At 39.1% G+C, this 20,504-nt stretch overlaps 1 protein-coding gene across 1 annotated transcript in view; it reads right to left on the bottom strand.

Annotated features, from left to right (window-relative positions):
• Window positions 1-1,345: 1,345 nt before the first annotated feature.
• The window catches only part of LOC115218115 (m7GpppN-mRNA hydrolase), a 23,428-nt gene continuing 4,269 nt past the window's right edge, over window positions 1,346-20,504 (bottom strand). The window contains exons 3-9 of the mRNA XM_029787904.2: window positions 19,572-19,699; window positions 15,598-15,696; window positions 13,592-13,744; window positions 11,957-12,069; window positions 6,588-6,972; window positions 3,768-3,786; window positions 1,346-1,897 (exon numbers count right to left, since the gene is read on the bottom strand). Of these exons, the coding sequence (XP_029643764.1) occupies window positions 1,815-1,897; window positions 3,768-3,786; window positions 6,588-6,972; window positions 11,957-12,069; window positions 13,592-13,744; window positions 15,598-15,696; window positions 19,572-19,699 (980 nt within the window). The 3' untranslated portion in view covers window positions 1,346-1,814. The remainder of the gene's footprint in view (window positions 1,898-3,767; window positions 3,787-6,587; window positions 6,973-11,956; window positions 12,070-13,591; window positions 13,745-15,597; window positions 15,697-19,571; window positions 19,700-20,504) is intronic.

Below are 20,504 nucleotides of genomic sequence, written 5' to 3'. Positions count from 1 at the left end.
CTCACAATAGATCAAGACTAAGAACAAACTGCTCTTATTCCCTCACACATCTCTAAAATAATGAGTACAAATGAACTTTGAAATTCAGAAGATTGTCTTTCGATGTATTTAGAAAATATGTCTACAAAAAATTAATAAACGGAAAGACTATGAGACCAGGTGGAGGATGGAGTGAAAATTTAACAATGAAAAATGAATACCCTGAATTTGAAAATTGAAATAAAATCAGTTTAAAATAAATTTCAATAGACATAAAAATGTGAATGTGTGGCTGTGTGATTCAGTCTATAGCAAACATAATGAGATGTGTGTGTGTGTGTGTGCGTATACATATATAGGACAAAATTAAAATCATCACTGCCCCCCCTCCCCTTGTGACTTCAGAGCAAAATCCATCCCTGAACTCAAATTATATTCACACATCCATCGCAAACAGATGCAGCTTCTTTTATTTTCGATCCCTTTGCATTTTTTCCTAATCCTTTCCTTCAAACACTCATATATTGAAATTAATAAGAGTAACCATTACAGTACATTATATTTATATATATATATATACACACACACACACACAAATACACATATATTATATCATTTGATATCATGTATATTATATTGATATTATATATGTGTGTGTGTGTGTGTGTGTGTGTGCTGTAATATGGCAGTTTACAAATCAACTGAACACACACACACACACAGAAACCTACCAACATGACCTGTCGTCAACAGTGCGAAAGCCATCCTAATAAACAACAAAGATAATTTCTAAAAAGCCTCCAACAACTAAAATAATCTCTTGTTCTGTCTAAGAATGAACCAATCCCATACCAATATCTATGGAACACAATTTTAGTTTTGAGTTTGGCAAGATGACATGAAGAGTACACGGTACTGATACAAAATATGTTAAATATACCATCCTCTGGCATTCCTTCATTTAATTCTACCAGACATTCTACTGTGTGTGTTCTACCAGGCAAAACCTTAACTGTTGTACGCATGAGTGTGTATATGCAAGCATGTGCACTCATGAGAATATATATTTTACATTACACACACACAATATATATATATTATATAAACACACATGTGTATGCATTGTATGTATATATATATTCAACAGGCTTAAACAAATACATACATGCATACATATGTGTATGTATAAGCCTATTGAATAACTGAGGTATATATGGTATTCTACTGACAAACAGTCAAGTTTTAACAAATTGTAGAAAACAATAGAAATATATTATTTAAAAATAATATTTGAGGTATTTAGACAAAAAAAAATATTAACATAGATTTGGAATAAACATTTATAATATATAAATTGTTGTTTTTGTTGTTTCTTGTTTAAATTAATAAAATTTATGAAGAGACTTTAAAATTGTTGGCTGGATGGAACTTATTTTGACGACAAAAACACATGATGCTGGTAAAATGTTTCCAAATCAAAACCTCCAATACACAGCGGCCAGACTGCAGAACTCTCAATACAGTGTTCTCTCTTGAATTCTATTCAATCAGAAAAATTAAATTTTAACTGGATGAACACAGCCAATCTTATTACAAATGAGTGACATAATATGGTAACCTTTTCCAGCAAACCTGTCTTGTTTTCTTTTCTTCCTAATTCCAATTCCAAAGAATTCTTGCCATTCTAAATGCCAGCACTGTTACAATTGTGATGTTGCAGGCAAACTTCTCAGATGTTTCATTTCTTTACTTGTATATATATAATCATTCTTTTTCATCCCTTCCATTTTTTAAACCAGAGCTAACTAAAAGAAAGTCTTTAAGAGCAGCAAATTTCATGTCCATAAAGCATCAAAATTTAGTTTGAAATTGGTCCAAGAATGAGCTTTTGTTAATGTGATCTCTGACAAGCTGTACCCTGAAATTAAAATAACAAAAAGAAAAATGGGAAAATATTTAAAAATATTTACCAAATCAGTTTTCCACTTTTGTTCCAAAATAAAATAAAAATTTAAAAACAAGAAAAAAAAGAGAAAAATGTAAACACTAGCTTGAAGAAAGATGATGAGTTGACAGGGACCCATCTAACAGCAGTAGAAAAGATAAAGAGAGGGCAAAGCAGGATTGTAGATCAAACTTTGGAGTATGTTTATAAGTGATCTGATATAGCTGTAGTAAAAAAGATAGAAGCATATCTATAGGTCACAGGTAGAAGTGTATTTGTGAATGATTTCATGGCAATCAATCGCATGGTCTTTCTTTGGTTGGTTGTAGCTACAGGTTAGCATTCATTGAATATTGTTTTGTTTTTTTAAATCTAATGTGTTGATTATCCTTGTTTTAATGTCTACTTTTCCATACTTGCATGGGACAGATGGAATTTGCTGAAGCAAATTTTCTACAACCTGATGCCCTTCTTGTCACCAACACTGACCTGCTTCTCAGGTAATATTTCCCCATAGCCAGATGTTTCCGCAAAATATTGGAAATGAAAGCCATGCAAAAAGCACTGATGCTGGTGCCCCATAAAAAAGTACCTAGTACACTCTGTAAAGAGTGTGGTGTTAGGAAGTTGTAGAAGCCAAGCCAAACACAGTCTATGTCACCTGGTGTGGTCCTCGGCCTTGCCAGCTCCTGTCAAGCTGTCCAATGCATGCCAGCATGGAAAATGGACGTCAAATGATGACATGATGATGTTGCTTGCATGACAGTGACGTTCATTTACAAGTATCACATGATGTCAAGGCAAGATGCCATGCAGTGGGATTGAACCCTAACCATGTGTTTGGAAAGCAAACTCCTTACGACATAGCCACTCCTGTGCTTTGATAGAGTCAGAAATTGTACTGATCGCTGAAACCAGAGTGAGCAAGGTGACACTGTATTCCTCAAGCAGTATGTGATCGCTAACCTAAGACTAGACAGGATTGGAAGTGTTATTTATGTTTTATATTTGCCTATAGACATTGAGAGGCATAAAGCTTTTATATAACTGATATTACAGCATTTTGAGCACCAACTTGAAACAGAAAAGAGAAACGGACTCTTTGTAATGCAGTCACCCCACAATCAGTAGGTATACAGACAGAGTCCTAACAGTAAACCCACTGCCCTTTTTGTTCACAAATTGGTGATTCTAACATATATCATTTTATACTTAAAATAGTAGTTTCTACTTAATAGCACTGTAGTGTGTTAGTGTTTCTTATTTCTTTATTGCCCACAAGGGGTTAAACATAGAGGGCACAAACAAGGACAGACAAAGGGATTAAGTTGATTACATCGACCCCAGTGCGTAACTGGTACTTAATATATTGACCTCGAAAGGATGAAAGGCAGAGTCAACCTTGGCGGAATTTGAACTCAGAACATAGCGACAGGCGACATACCGCTCAGCATTTCACTCAGCTAACGTTTCTGACAGCTTGCCACCTTGTGTTAGTGTTTCTATCTAATAGTGTATTGTAGTGTTTCTACTTAATAATATTGTAGTGTGTGAAAGCACCCACTACACTCTCGGAGTGATTGGCATTTGGAAGGGCATCCAGCTGTAGGAACTCTGCCAGATCAGATTGGAGCCTGGTGCAGCCATCTGGTTTGCCAGCCCTCAGTCAAAATCGTCCAACCCATGCCAGCATGGAATGTGGATGTTAAACAGTGATGATGATGTGCTAGCTTGTGTGTCTATGTGGGTGTCTGATTGAACATGTAGTTGACAAGGACCGGACTGACAGAAGCACAACATTATAAAAGGTATTGAAAGAAAATCACCCAAAAATGAGACTTACCTTCATCTTTGTCTCGAGTCTGAAACAGAAAAAAAGGTCATCAGAAATAGCAAAAATGAGATAATTATTAAAACAGAAAGTAAATACTTAGGAAAGTAACTTGAGTCAATCTTTGTCAATAAAATAAATTTATTTTTAATTTGATTAAACTGTTCCCCATTCTTTTTCTGTCCTGAAAGTTACTTAGCAACTTTGCTAGTGCTGGTGGCATGAAAAAAGCATCCATTACACACTGTAATGTGGTTGGCATTGGGAAGAGCATCCAGCCATAGAAACCATGCCAAAGCTGACATTGAAACTAGGTACAACTTTGCAGCTTGCCAGGTCCTGCCAAACCATCCGGCTTAAGACAACATGGAAAACAAACATTAAATTACAAAGGTGATGATATTTTTTTTTTTCATTTGTTTTATATTTATTTTTTCCATACTAGCATGGGTTCGATAAATACATGTCACTGAGGGAAGAAAGTTAACCTAGATGAGATGCAGTCTGGTTTTGTGCCTGGCAGAAGCACTACTGATGCTACCATCCTAGTAAGGAAACTGTAGCAGAAGCATTTGGCCAAAGCTATACTGCTGTACTTGGCATTTACTGACTTGCAGAAAGCCTTTGTCAAGGTTTCTCGCTCCCTTGTTTGGTGGTTGCTGCAGAAGCTAGTGGTAGATGAGCGCCTGGTGAAAGCCATCGAAGCATTTACAGGGATGCAGTCAGCAAGGTGAAAGTCAATGAATATAGCATGCAGGAAGGAGTTCACTAAGGATTGATTCTTTGAGCCTTATGTTTATCATAGCCCTCCAGGCAATAACAAAGAAATTTAAAACTGGTTGCCCATGAGAGTTCCTCTATGTTGATGACCTTGTTTTTTAGCTGAATCTTTACTACAATTAGAGAAGAAATTTTATGTGTGGAAGCATGGATGAAATCAAAGGGTCTTAGAGCTAATTTAGCAAAGACTAAAGTACTAAAGCAAGAAAGCAGACAAATTAATCCCTTCAAGGAAATGGCCCTGCTTGATATGTTGAAAAGGTGTAAGTAGAAATTTCATAAGGTGCACCCAGTGCAAGCTATGGACACATAAATGCAGTGGAATCACAGGAAGATTAACAGAAAAAATATTCCTCGATTGTAGCAGGTATGCAAGAACAATAAACACAAAGAACATGCAAGAAATAGATTTTCTCAAATGCCCAGGGGTATTCTTAATGGTAATGGACAGTTTCTGTTATCTAGGTGACCAAATTAGCAGAGAAGGAGGATGTTCTGAAAGCATAGTTGGTAGAGAGTTATTACCTTTGTTGATAACAAAGGGCCTTGGCAGATTGTATAATGCCTGTGTATGAACAGCTATGTGACATGGTAGTGAAATATGGGCTATCAATGCAGAGGACACAAGAAAGCTTGATAGAAATGAAGCCAGCATGCTTTTCTGGATGGATAATATCAGCATGCATGTACGACAGTGTGTAAAGAATTTAAGAGGTAAGAGAAGGTATAAGAGGCATCGTTTTGGAATGTGCAAGAGAGAAACTGTGATGGTTCGGTGATGTGATGCATATGAATAAATACAGCTGCATAAAGAAGTGCCATTCTCTAAATGTGGAGGGAACCAGAAGAAGGGGAAGTCCTAGGAAGAAATAGGATGAAGTCCTGAAAAATGCTCTTCAGATTTTGAATATCACAGAGGTCAATTGGCAATTTGCTGTGCTTGCGAAAACCTGTCAAATGAGTAAAATCAAGACAATAAAGGCCTTTATATTGATACCTTTGAAAACCTCCCCCTCACATCCCACCTTTCCAACATCTCACCCCTTGCTCCACCTGAGTTCACTCACTGTATTCCATTCCTTTTTACCTCTCACTCTCCCTTGCAAACCTACATGCACACCATGTTCCTTTTGAGTCTCTTCCTCACAACATATCCCCTTAACACCCGCTCCTCCTTCTGCCTGTGCCCACTCACCCGATAGATGTCCCTGTAACTTGGCTATACTCCTCCACCACCACATCACATCTTCACCATCTCTCTCTTTCCAGCTGAGAGAGAGCCATGTATCTCCTCCATGACAACATGCCTATCTCTAGCCTTCTATTCATACTCTAGAGGAGCTACATGGCTTAGTGGTTAGGGTGTCAGGCTCATGGTCATAAGAGTGTGGTTTCAATTCCTGGACTGGGTGTTCTTGAACCAAACACTTCATTTCATGCGGTTCCAGTCCACTCATCTGGTAAAAACGATTAATCCTGCAATGGACTGACATCTCGTCCAGGGAGGAATGTATATACAGCAGAGAAACCAGGGTACCAGCCCTAGGCCTCTTCTGAAGTAATGTGGACTAGCTGTTCATACCCTAACTTCTCTTCACCTGGCACAAAGCCACCTCCATCATATAACATGTGTTGTATGGCTTGTACATTGCCTTCTATTGTTTAGTAAGGAAAGGAAGTACACAGGATCTTTTACAAGTCTTCTGAGGCTGGTCGGATGGAAGGTGGTAAGGTGGTGTCCTCAAACGAGATACATGGCCCGAATGCTTGCAACAGAGTAGACTGCTAAAACAACCCAAGGATCAGGCAATGCTATTAAACTAAGCAACAGATTATAACGACTAAGTTCCAGTACATGTGAGACATCGTCCAAAGACAAACTCAATCAACGTCTGGCTAAAAGACATGATAATCATGGCTGGAATGCCTCTGATCTTAGCTCTGCTTGATTAGAGATTATTTGAAGCATGGCAAAAACAGATGCAAGACGACAACAACAACAACAGGATGATGACAACAATATAATATCAAAAACAATGAAGCTGCACTTACAAGTATTTTCTTATAATGTTGTTTTGGTGAGGCTGTTTGTTGAATCGGTTTCCTTTGGTATTTAGGGTTGACCATTTCTGTGGCCAAGTGGCTGTGGTCTCCATTGCCAGGCATCAGCTTACTGCCACCACTATTAGTGGCTGAATTTTGGCCAGTATTTATTTTTCCATCTCTCATTTTCTGGTATTCCTGAAAGTCATTGAAGAGCTTTTGGTTGTAGAGCTGTTGTTGCTTTAACCTCTGCTTATCTGTCAACTGGCGGCAGTTGCCAGTGACTGGAATCGTTACATTTGCGACAGTGTTACCATTTGGAACTGGTCCAAGGATCCCAGTCTTCAAATCAAGATTCTGTTGTTTTTTGTTCATGATCCATTTCCGCAATTGTCTGATAGTAAAAATAGATAAATGACTTTGTAATAAAAATGAAACTGTCAGTTAGCAAAGAACTATTTCAATATGGCTGTGTGGTTAACAAGTTTGCTTAGCAGCCATGTGGCACATTGCTTAAGTGTCATTTACGTGTGAGTGAATCTGAAACACATTCTATGGCAGCCTGTCATGTATGTACATTGTGTTTGTGCCCCAGCACTGCTTCATAACCAATGTTGGTTCATGTAATGGTTTGGTAAAAGACGGATAGAATAAGTAGCAGACTTCAAAAAAAAAATAATATATAGAACAAGAGTCGATAGACTGACAACAGGTTTTTAAGGCTATGACTATAGTCCTACCACTGAAACAGGTAACAAAATAAAACACATAATGGCTTATAGTCATACATTTGATGGTCTCAACTACGGACAACAATTTAAACATAACATCGTTGAGTACAATCTTGCTTCATACCTATGACTGTCAGGTTGTTTGATGCTCTTCCAACTAAGATATAATTTCTTTAGAATACAAGGAAGCCTACATGCGGTTAGTCAATCAACTAGAGATAGTAGCCAAATCTCCTTCTGACAACTATTTTAAAATAGGAAGAACACATAATATAATGTAGTTACATTTAAATAATAAAAGATGGAATGGTCACTAATGGAATGCCTTTACTTATAGGTCTGCAGGATCAGAACTGACCTGATAAGGAACAAAACTAATAACACCAAAGAAGCACACACTATACAGTGTAGTCCTAGCTACACTGTGACTTACAAAAAAAAAAGAAGGTAATATGGCAACAGCTGGAACCCCTTTGATCGCTGTTGTACTTGAACAAGATAGATTTGGGACCCAACAATAATAATGTTCACTTGATCTGATCACACTTGAAATCTTTGATAAACTGGTAGTTCAGGGTAGGCATTCATTTCTTTTTTCCATCCATTTAATAATCACTTTCTCAATGGACTACTGTTCACATAGACAAGTCAGAGAGGGGAAACAGCTTTTAAGTAGTCACACAACTTGCTAGAAATAGCCAACATATTTCACTCAAACCAAACCCTGCTACCATTAGCAACTCCCATCCACCTCTGTATATAATAGCAGGTAACCATGTATCTCCTCTACAGCAACACACCTTTACTTGTGCCCCTTTCAACATCTGGCATAAAGCCACCTTCCCCTCTCAAATATTATTTAGGAGTGGGGACTTTTTCATTCTTCTCTCCCTGATCTTTTTCGATCTTGCAAGCCTCACAAGTACTGGTCGTCATCATCATCGTTTAATGTCCACTCTCCATGCTGGCATGGGTTGGATTGTTTGACTGAGGGCTGGCAAGCTAGAAGGCTGCACCAGGCTCCAATCCAATCTGGCAATGTTTCTACAGCTGGATGCCCTTCCTAATGCCAACCACTCTGAGAGTGTAGTGGGTACATTTTACGTACCACCGACACGTGGGCCAGTCAGGCGATACTGGCATCGGCCAAGCTTGAATGGTGCATTTTACATGTCACTGACATGGATGCCAATCAAGCGGTACTGTCATCAGCTACGACAACGACTTCACTTGCCTCAACAGGTCTTTGCAAGCGCAGTTTATTGCCCGATGATTGAAGGCTACTCTTAAAAGAACCGGTTGTGCTGCATTGGCATAGGCCATGGTTATGGTTTCACTTGGCTTGCCAGGTCTTCTCAAGCACAGCATATTTCCAAAGGTCTCAGTCACTAGTCATTGCCTCTGTGAGGCCCAACATTCAAAGGTCCTCTTCAACACCTCATCCCAGGTCTTTCTGGGTCTACCTCTTCCACAGGCTTCCTCTACTGTTAGGGTGTGACATTTCTTCACACAGCTATCCTCATCCATACACAACACATGACCTTACCAGCACAGTCGTCTCTCTTGCACACCACATCTGATGCTTCTTAAGTCCAACTTTTCTCTCAAGGTACTTACACTCTGTCGAGTAAGCACACTGACATTACATATCCAGCAGAGCATACTGGTTTCATTCCTTGCAAGCTTACGCATGTCCTCAGCAGTCATGGCCCATGTTTCACTGCCATGTAGCATGGCTGTTCGCACACATGCATCATAGTCTACCTTATACTCTTAGTGAGAGGCCCTTTGTCACCAGCAGAAGTAGGAGCTCTCTGAACTTTGCCCAGGCTATTCTTATTCTAGCAGCTACACTCAGAGCATCCACCCACTAGTACTGACTTGGTCACCTAGGAAGCTATCAACTACTTTAGTTTTTTCCCCTGGAATGTGACAGAAGCTGTTTACTGCACATTTTCAGTGTTTATTACCCTTGAGCATTTGCCACACACAAAAACTGTCTTCCCAGTTAGCCTTCCTTTGATATTGCTGCACCTCTTATGTGTCCATAGCTTACACTGGGTACATCTTATGGAGTTTCTACCTATGCCTTTTCTACAGATCGAGCAGGGCCAACTACCTGAAAGGATTTGTGGTTTGTCAGCTTTCCAACATATTAAGACTTTGGTTTTTGCTAGATTGACTCTAAGGCCCTTCAATTCTAATCCTTGTTTACACACTTGAAACTTCTCCTCTAGTTCTGATAGTGACTCAGCAATTAGAGCAAGGTCGTCAGCATAGAGGAGCTCCCAGGGGCATCCTGTCTTGAATTCCTCTGTTATTGCCTGGAGGACTATGATGAATAAGAGAAGGGCTGAGGACTGATCCTTGGTGGACCCCTACCCTGAATTCTTCACTGTACTCATTGCCAACCCTCACCTTACTGACAGTGTCCCTGTATATGGCTTGCACAGCTCACACTAACCACTCATCTATCCCTAGTTTCCTCATTGACCACCAGATAAGGGATCGGGGGACCCCATCAAAGACTTTCTCCATGTCAACTAAAGCCAGGTACAGAGGTTTATCTTTGGGTAGGTATTTCTCCTGCAGCTGTCTTACCAGAAATATAGCTTTTACCTGGCATAAACCCAAAATGCATCTCGTCTAGACTGACACTCTCCATAATTAGTTGGGCTATGATCCTCTCCATAACCTTCATCATCTGATCCAACGACTTGATACCTCTGTATTTATTCGTATCTAATGCATCACCTTTACCTTTGTAGCAGTTGACTATGGTGCTGCTACACCATTCATTGGGTATGACTCCTTCATGTATCACCTGATTGACTATACGGGTGACTAGACTATAGCTGATATCGCCAGATATTTTAAGCATATCTGAAGCGATTCCTGATGGGCCAGGGGCTTTCCCTGTCTTCGCCAAGTAAAAAGCACCAAGTATACTCTGTGAAGTGGTAGGCATTATAAAGGGCATCCAGCCATAGAATCCATGCCAAAGCTGATGTTGGAGCCAACACAGTCCTGGGCGATCTTACGGTACAAGTACCATAACTGCCAATTATAAACCCACGTGGGTTTGTTTACATCTCTGAAGAAAAAAGAAACCCTTTTCTCCCACCCCTAACCGCAACCGTAACTCTAACCATAACCCTCCAAATATAAAAAAAAAATTTATGGAAAATGATGATCTTCTTCTTCAAATGTAAACAAACACACGTGGCATTTATGGTACTTGTACCGTAAGATCGCCCAGTCCTGTAGCTTGCCAGATCCTATCAAACTCTCCAATCCATGCCAGCATGGAAGGTGAATGTTAAATGATGATGATGTGTATATATACACGTTGTTTGGAACTGATCATGCATTGTTTTGTCACCATGACAATTTGATGATGTGAATGTTTATTCTTTTAGAATGACATTGTAGGATACAGGTGAGAGACCAGACTTGACTAGTTTGAGCATAAAACAGGCAGGATATTGGCATGATGAGGATGGCTGGCTTAAATTCTAAAGAGTTAAAAATGAAAAACAAAAACTGTGGATAATGCAGTCCAGGTATACCATTGCTGAAGAGGACATGATTTGAAAGCTTCTGATCTTAGGCCTGCTGGGATCAAGGCCAACCTGGGGCTGAACTTCAGCAATTTGTGCACACATTCTATCTTTTTACAACAGCTAATATTGTACAGATAAGGTTTTCACCCTTGATCAGTTGCTCAGAGAATACTAATGCTGTTGTTTAATCTAGAAACAAGTGGAGATTCTAACTTGTTCACCACACATGTATTATAACATTGTAGTTGTTATTTCTAGGAGGCAGGTTCCCTCTTTTGCAAAGAGTGAAGCAACGAGTAAGAATTTATGCATCCTTTCTACTCCAGACACAAGGCCTAAATTTAGGACAGAGCGGGAGCAGGGTCAAGTCAATTACATCAAGACAGATGAAAATACTGCTAAACATTCTGCCAGCTCACCACCTTGGTAAGTATTTACATATTATCATCTTAACCTCCACTTTTCCATACTTGCATGTGTTGGGTGGAATTTGTTGAGATCGAGTTTCTACAGCTGGATGCCCTTCCTGTTGCCAACATGGCAGGAAAGGCTTCCAGCTGTAGAAAAGTAATATTCCCTCATAACAAGTTTTCACAGAAGTGCGGGTGGCACGTAAAAAGCACCCACTACACTCATGGAGTGGTTGGCGTTAGGAAGGGCATCCAGCCGTAGAAACACTGCCAGATCAGACTGGGCCTGATGCAGCCTTCTGGCTTCACAGACCCCAGTTGAACCGTCCAACCCATGCTAGCATGGAAAGCGGACGCTAAATGATGATGATTATGATGATGATGATTGCAAAGGACACAGCTTGCATGATGATGACACTTGTTTACAACTATCAAACGATGTCAAGGCAACAATACAGTAACATACACACACATGACAGGCTTCTTTCAGTTTCCATCTACCAAATCCATTCATAAGGCTTTGGCCAACCCGATGCTGTAGTAGAAGACACTTGCCCTAAGTGCCATGCAGTGGGTCTGAACCCAAACCATGTGGCTGGAAAACAAACTTTAAAATCAGACGGTCATGTCTGCACCTCTAATGATACATATAGAATAATAAGGTAAAGACATACTTGATAAATGGAATGATGGTGAAGAAGTTATTGGAGTTCATATTGAGTTGTGACCGACACGTTTGGTCCTTTTTGTGAGCAGGAAGTGCATCAACTGGGAACCACTGCATACACTGCAGAAAGGATAAAAAAAAAAGATTATTTACGAAGGGTTAGAAATACAAAATAAAAAGGAAGGAGAGAGAAAAGAAAGCAAGGTTTATTAATCTGTATTGTTGGATTGCCACTGAGTATGTAAACATCTAGAGTGAGTCAAGGAAGGAAACCCTAAACTAAATTCCTAATTATCTTCTCTAGGCTCCATGGTAGGATGACGGGGAACTTAATTATTCAGCACCTTAGGGTACAAATGTAAATCAGAACAACTCTACAGTAAAACCAAAAGAAAACCTCTAAAAACTGCATTTATTTACTTGATGGATGATGATTCCCCCCCTCCACTCCTAGTGCCTACTCTACTACTGTTACTCTCTCCACTATCAACATATCACAACTCCAAATTTGTTCCTCTCCTCTTACTTATCTCCCCTCGTCATTTTGCCTAGAATCACTACACTCTCCCTTCTACCCTCCCTCAGTTGTAGAGACCACTTTAGGTTCTTAGGCTTGCAAATTACAAAGCTATCACCACTAGAGCTGGTATCAAGAAAAGAAGGAAAAAAAAAACACCCAGTATACAATGTAAAGAGGCCAGCATAAAGAAGACAATTCAACGATAGGAACAAAGCCAAAGTAGAGACTGGAGTTTGAGACAGCCTTGTGGCTTGTCAGATCCTATTGAGCATTTAGCCTATGCCATGGAATGTTGAATGGTTCAATAGGATCTTGGCATGGAAGATGGACATTAAATGATGATGATAATTTAAACAACTATACTAATGAGATCTGGGAAACCTTTACATAGTCACTCAACTTCCTAGAAATACTAGTTAGTTTCATCAAAGTATTCCCTACTGTCTTAAAAAAATATATAAAAAAAAAATAAGGACACTTCTGAATATCTTTAATTAGGGCTGATCTGAAGTTAATCATACATTCACACACACACACACAAAGATAGCACACAGCAGAACAGAAGAAAATAGTGCTAGGCATTTAATCCATTATTGAAATGTTTCACAAACATCAAGTTCAACAGCAATACTGATACCATCTTCATCAATAACAACTGCAACAAGAATAAAGAGTTCTAGGCACAAGGTCACATATCTTGGGAGGAGGGGGAAAATTTAATTAAATTATTGACCCTTCCTCCCTCTTATTATATTACTAGCCCTTATTTGACTGATTTGGAAGGATTAAAAGACAAAGTCTATTTTGGTGAAACAAACCAAGAACTTAAAACCAGTTCTCATCCACATCGTTGGAGACTTCATGAAGGATACAGGAAGGGTATGTAGCCCTCGGCGCATCCTTCTGGCAGCCTCCAACAGTCTTCCCTCCATAAATATATTAAATCTTTCTTTGACTTGTGTTTTACATTTTTTGGTGTGACCCCCCCCCCCACTAAAAACATCCAGGTTTTGGATCTGGCCCAGATATTAAAAAAGGTGAGAAGCAATGATTTAAAGTATTTGGTAAGATGCTCTATAAATTCTTTCAATATATCAAAAACAACAAGAAATGGTAACTTACTTTGATTTCTTTGCGTGTTTTGGTCTGAAATTCAGTGTCCAAAGACACTCCAGCAATGATATAAAGTCGAGTAAGTTGGTCATTCATTTGGTTCTCGAAATAATCATTAGAATTGATGAACTTACTAATGTTGAAGCCAGTTTCTTCAAATACCTGCAATTATGATGGGGAAAGATAAAATGATAATGATAGGTACAGCCTCAAAGTCATGAAATCTAAGACAAATCATAAACACCTGTAACATTGCAAAAAGTGTAACAATTTATATAAACTCCAACAAAGTCAGAACTATAACAGATAACAATTTTTACAACAGGTAAAGCATGGCATTTTTAAGGCAAGATTTTAGGTGAGAAAGTAAAGTGCTGCAATTAAATTATTGCAAGGCCTTTTGGCTGACACACTGATTTCCCTAATCTGTAACCCTTATTTTATAATACTGTAATTTCCAGCATACAAGTCGATGTAGTATGTAGTGTAAACATTCAAACATCACTAGTTTTCCAAATTCTGCTGCATTTCACATGGAACTTTTGGTCCTCCAAAGTCATCTTGGTGTATAAATCAAACTACCTTTCTTTGGCTGTAAATTTTGGTCTGAAAAAGTTGACTTGTATGTCAGGAAATACAGTTTTCACAATAGGTATGGAGCATGGAATTTTTAGAGCAAAACTAGAACTGGGAACATAAAGGGCAGCAACTAAATTACTGTAAGGCCTTTTCTCTGACACTTTAACCAATTTTACTAATCCGCAGACCTTGGTTTTGTAATAAGAAATGAAAAGATTTCTTATTTCTAACAAGAGTGATTGACTGGACCCTAATAAGTGAATGATACTTTATTGACCCCCATTCCAAAAAAACCTACTTCTGACTCTTTTGTCTCTCCACCTCTCATTACCCTTGTTATATCCAATCCAAGTCCCCACATTAACCCCTATGCCCAGTCTTTCTTCCCCAGAATTTCTTCAACCCACTGGAATCTTCTCTCAGCTCATGTCTGCAGGTTTTGACTGACAACAGCTTAAATGAAATATTAACAGCATTGAGCTCACCAGTCTCAGAGAGAGCTGCTCGTAAAGTTCATGGCTACTGCCTTTTCCTCGAAAAAAAAAAAAAGCAACTTTGACCCTAGTAGGATTCAAACTCAAAGCAAGGCAACAATATACTGGCAAGGCCCTTAATCCAACACTGCAACTTTTGACATCCCGTATAACACACACACTTCCACCGCGAGTACCATTACCGTCATCATCATTTAAAATTCATTTTCCATGCCAGCATGGGTTGGACAATTTGACTACAGCTGCACCAGGTTCCAGTCCGACTTGGCTTGGTTTCTACAGCCAGATGCCCTTCCTAATACCAACCACTTTACAGTGAGTGGGTGCATTTCACATGGCACAGGTATAGGGGCTTTTTATGTGGCACAGGCACGGGTGCTTGTTACATGAAACCAGTACAGGGGCTTCTTATGTGGTGCCAGAAAGGGTACTTTTTTTATATAGCACTGGCAGTTGAATGAACCATATAACATGCAAAAGAGTCTAATTAAATACAGTAAGGTATTCAGTACAACACTGTTTCTGATAGTCACACACAGACTCCACTCCCAACCAGATTCAACCGGAGATTAAACATCAACAATTGCTACACTAGAAAGATTCTGCCCACCACTACCCATACAGAGTACAGTATACAGTCTGAAAACACCGAAAAAAAATTTTAAAAAAACACTGGAGAAGAAAGACTCCCACCTATCTAGAAGAGAATTAATAAAGCTAACTATGAATTAGTGAATGAACTCTTTCTGTGGATTACAAGCTATGAGAATTCTCATGTCGGGTAACAACCCAAAATGATGTACATTGATCAACTTTCTCATGATGTCAAGTTACAAATATAAGACCTCAAAAATGGCATGGAAAACAGGAACACTTGGAGAAAAAGAGTGGTTTTGGTCCAGGCAACCTAACCAAAATGATAGAGAGATCTATGGTACTTACCTCTCTCACTGCACATTCTTGTTCTGTTTCATCTTCATTAATTTTGCCTTTTGGAAAACCCCAGCTAGATTTGGCCCAGTAACCTTGAACAAGCAATACCTGAAAAGTAGTCATGATGAACACAAATAAAACCCATGTTTATCTGCACATGTATGTATGTTTATAATATGGAAGACCAAAATTGTTGTAGCATGGCTTGTGGGATTTAAATACTGTTTGCTGTAAACTATACAGCTGTACTAACCACAACACCAAAGCAACATCACAACTTTTGACCACCTAAGAAATTGCTCCTTTTAGTAGATTAAAAGCAGCAACAATGACATCCTAGTGACCGGTCAATAAGGATCTTAATTTACACAGTATTCATGGTATAGAATTATGTGAATTTATATCATTGTTTTAACATCCATTTTTCCATCCTTGCATGAGTTGGACAGAATTTGTTAAGGGAAGATTTTCTAGTCAGATGCCCTTCTTGTTGCTAACCTTCACCTGTTTTCAAGCGAGGTGATGTTACCCTACGACCAGACATATTTTCATGGAAGATTGCAAATGAAGGACACTGCCAGCAAGATGGTGACACTCATTTGCATCTATCATGCAACATCAAAGCAAGGATACAGTAACAATTATTATTTACACATACACACACTCTGGGCTTCATTCAGTTTCCAACAACCAGATCCACTCACAAGGCCAGGGATAGAGCAAGACACCTGTGCAAGGGGCTACACAGTGGAATTGAACCTGGAGCCATGTGGTTGGGAGGTAAACTTATTACCACACAACCATACCTGCATCGACAGAAGATGAGAAAAAGTTGTAACACTGCCTATAAATTTTGGATGCCATGCCTTTTTATAGTAGAAAGGTTCAAAGTGTTTAGATAACTGGGAGTTTCACCAATCAGCTATATTTCAAATGGCAAGCTGCCCCATATTCTATAACTAGAAACTCATCAGATTCATGCTTTAGGAATAAAATTTAATATTTTCCATCTCAGAAATGCATTGATTCCTGTTCTGTTGTGCATGAAGCAAAAAGGAATTCATTTTTTAAGGCAAGGATAATTTCCTATTAAAGTTCTGGGACCTACCAATTACTTTAAAAGGTAGCTGTTACGATTTTGACCCTAGATACATCATCACAAAGGAAACTTATTGCAATGTAAGAACCAACAGCTACAATATTCCATCAGGGAGAATGCAACTAATGCGCTGATATCGATTAAGGAAAACAAGCATGGATGAACTAAAGATGAGAATATTTAACAACAGGAAGAGCATCCAGCCACTGAAAGTCGGCCTCAATAAATTCCATCTGACCCATGCAAGCATGGGAAAGTGAATACTAAAGCAATGATGATTATGATCAAGCTAGAGAGAGAGAGAGAGTAGCTAAAGTATTGAAGTAAACTAGAAATGAAAGGATACATTGATGCATAGTGATGGCATAGAAAAGCTACATTTACAAAGTAAAAACAATCAAAATTATTTATATATATATATATAGAGAGAGAGAGAAAGAGAGAAGGAGAGAGTTAGAGAAGATAAATATTTTCTGCAGTGCAAGAAAGGTATTATTGCCTAACTCTATGGAGAAGTGGCCAGAAGTAGAATTTTAAGTAATTAAAAGTTAATTGGAATATTACTTAATGAAGCAATTATGCAGGGAATATTTTCATAATACTTCTAGTGATATTATGCATAAAAGAAACTCAATATTATAAAAAAACAGTTGTTGAACATTGAAAAAAAATCTTTCCTTTTTCTTCTTCTTCTCCAGCTATATTCCCAAATAAGGAATGCTTGCTTCCTCTTTCCACCTCTCTTTCACAACCTCTTGCTAATCCACTGCACCACACCAGCCATGCTTGCCCCAGATTATTCATTATTCACCCTATTTCTCACACAAGAAAATATACAGTTGCTGCTAATGTCTCTCTCTCTCTCTCTCTCCCATCAGGATGACTGAGTAGTGAGGGTCTGCATCAGTATTTGATGCAGCTCCCCATTTTCCTTCTGGCATTGCCCCCTATTTCTACTCCCTCTCTCTAAGGCCACACTTTGTTGACATCCATCCGTCTTGATATTACCTGTTTCTTTACTACCCACAAGGGCCTAAATACAGAGAGGACGAAGAAGGACAGACAAACGGATTAAGTCGATTATATCGATCCCAGTACATAACTGGTACTTATTTAATTGACCCCGAAAGGATGAAAGGCAAAGTCGACCTCAGCGGAATTTGAACTCAGAACGTAGCGGCAGACGAAATACCTATTTCTTTACTACCCACAAGGGGCTAAACACAGAGAGGACAAACAAGGACAGACAAACGGATTAAGTTGATTACATCAACCCCAATGTGTAACTGGCACTTAATTTATCAACCCCAGAAGGATGAAGAGCAAAGTTGACCTTGGTGGAATTTGAACTCAGAACATAGACAAAATACTTATTTCTTTACTACCCACAAGGAGCTAAACACAGAGAGGACAAACAAGGACAGACAAGCAGATTAAATCAATTATATTGATCCCAGTGCGTTACTGGTACTTATTTAATCGACCCCGAAAGGATGAAAGGCAAAGTCGACCATGGCAGAATTTAAACTCAGAATGTAGTGGCAAACGAAATACCTATTTCTTTACTACCCACAAAGGGCTAAACACAGAGAGGACAAACAAGGACAGGCAAACAGATTAAGTCGATTATATCGACCCCAGTGTGTAACTGGAACTTAATTTATCGACCCCGAAAGGATGAAAGGCAAAGTCAACCTCAGCAGAATTTGAACTCAGAACATAGCAGTAGACAAAATACAGAAACAACAAGTATTCTGTTGTGTCTGGGGAGAGTCATTTTGTTTTTGTGCCTTATAATGTAACACACTCACCAGTAACATTTCCACTTATTTCTTATTTTTATTTTCCTAAAATTTTCATTGCGTCTTGCAACCTTTTCAATAGTCTTGACATTATAAGGCACAAAAAGAAAATGACTCTCCCCAGACACAACAGAATATACTTCAACACACGAACTCATATAAAGAATCTTGCAAACCAAATCCAAAAACAAAACAAGTATTCTGTTGTCAAGTATTGTGTAGCTCAGACCAGGTTGACCAATAAGTCCTCTTTTCCTTGAAAAAGGACACATTAGGTAATTTAATCATCATCATCGCTTAATAAACATCCATGTTCCATGCTGGCTGAGGATGAATGGCTTTGACAAGGATCTGATGAGTCAAAGGATTGCATTGTGCTCCAGTGGTTCCTTTGGCATGGTTTCTTCAGCTGTGTGCTCTTCCTAATGCCAACCACTTTAATGGGTGCTTTTACATGCCACTGGCACGACTGAGGCTGCCACATGGCTTGCAAGTCAACAAACCCAGGGAGGGAGGATGCTACATCTGTGTATTAGGAGGGGATTTTGGTATGAGAAAAGAGTTTGGGGAACAGCAGGTTCTTGTTGTAGAGGAGCAACAGGGTTAAGGAGAGAGAGAGGGAGAATGAAGTAGGGGTTATATAATGTTGCATGTAATGCCTAGGAGGTTGTGGTTAAGTGATATAGGTTGGCTTGGTTGGGGCCCAACACGAGACTAAACAATGTTTGGGGATCAGAGACAGACCAAGAAATGAAAATTTCAAAATCTTTTCTACTATAGGCACAAGGCCTGAAATTTGGGGGAGGGGAATAGTCAATTAAATTAACCCCAGTGCGTAACTGGTATTTATCTAATCGACCCTGCAAGGATGAAAGGCAAAGTCGACCTCGGCAGAATTTGAACTCAGAATGTAACGGCAGACGAAATACCGCTAAGCATTTCGCCTGGTGTGCTAACATTTCTGCCAGTTCGCCACCTGTTAAGCATTTCATCAAGCATGCTAACGATTCTGCCAGCTTTCCAAAAAATTACAACCTAAAAAAAAAACAACAGAAATATGCTTTTAAAGTGGTGACACTCACAAACTTCATCTCAGGATCCAAAATAATGGCACCGTAAGTGGGAACGCTCATCTTATACTGCTTCCAGTCTTCAAACCGTTTGTCCACTTCTTCGGCATACTGATTGAGAAATGGGCAGTGGCGAAATACTAAAATACTGGTCAAGGATTAAGTTGGTCAGTTCTTATGCAATAAAGTATGAATTACATACAGCAGACACACATCAGTGATAAAGGAAGAAATAAATTGAAGTTTACTTGTTTCAGTCATAAGAATGTGGCCATGCTGGGGCACTGCAGTCTCTTTTACAATCTCTTGAACAAGCCTCAAATTGTGTAGGTCTTTACCTCAATGAGTCCAAGACTGAATATGTAAACAAGTGCCTGTCCAACAGTGATTGCATCATCCATACTCTCAACAATGCGCCCTTAAATATGGTTTCTGATTACAAATATCTTGGGTCATACATATCATCATCTAGAAAAGATTTTCTAACTAGAAAGGGTATGGCCAGGTCAGCCTGTAATGATATGCATAAGATCTGGTCATCAAATCTAAGTAGAGATTTCAAACTTAAAATCTTCAAAGCTACAGTCGAACCAATTCTACTATATGGCTCAGAAACCTGGACGTTATCAAAGAAGCTTGAGAGGTGGTTGGATGGAACTTACACTCGCCTCCTTATAACAGCTCAAAATCTCTCATGGAAGCATCATCCAACCAAAGTACAAATATATGGGAAATTACCACCTGTATCATCTCTTGTGAAAGGTAGAAGAGTCCAGTTTGCTGGACATTGTTGTAGAGCTGAAAACGAGGTAATTTCTACTCTTCTCCTCTGGAAGCCATCTGCTTGCGATAGCAGAGGGCGCACACTCTCCTACCCTGATGTAATCTCCAGGGATACAGGCATCCAGCAATAGGACCTCCGTAATGCTATGATAGACTGTGAAG

Source organism: Octopus sinensis, linkage group LG12, assembly GCF_006345805.1.
Source record: "Octopus sinensis linkage group LG12, ASM634580v1, whole genome shotgun sequence".
NCBI lineage: Eukaryota > Metazoa > Mollusca > Cephalopoda > Octopoda > Octopodidae > Octopus > Octopus sinensis.
The sequence above is the reverse complement of the archived record's forward strand: the minus strand, read 5'-3'. Positions and strand labels throughout refer to the sequence as shown.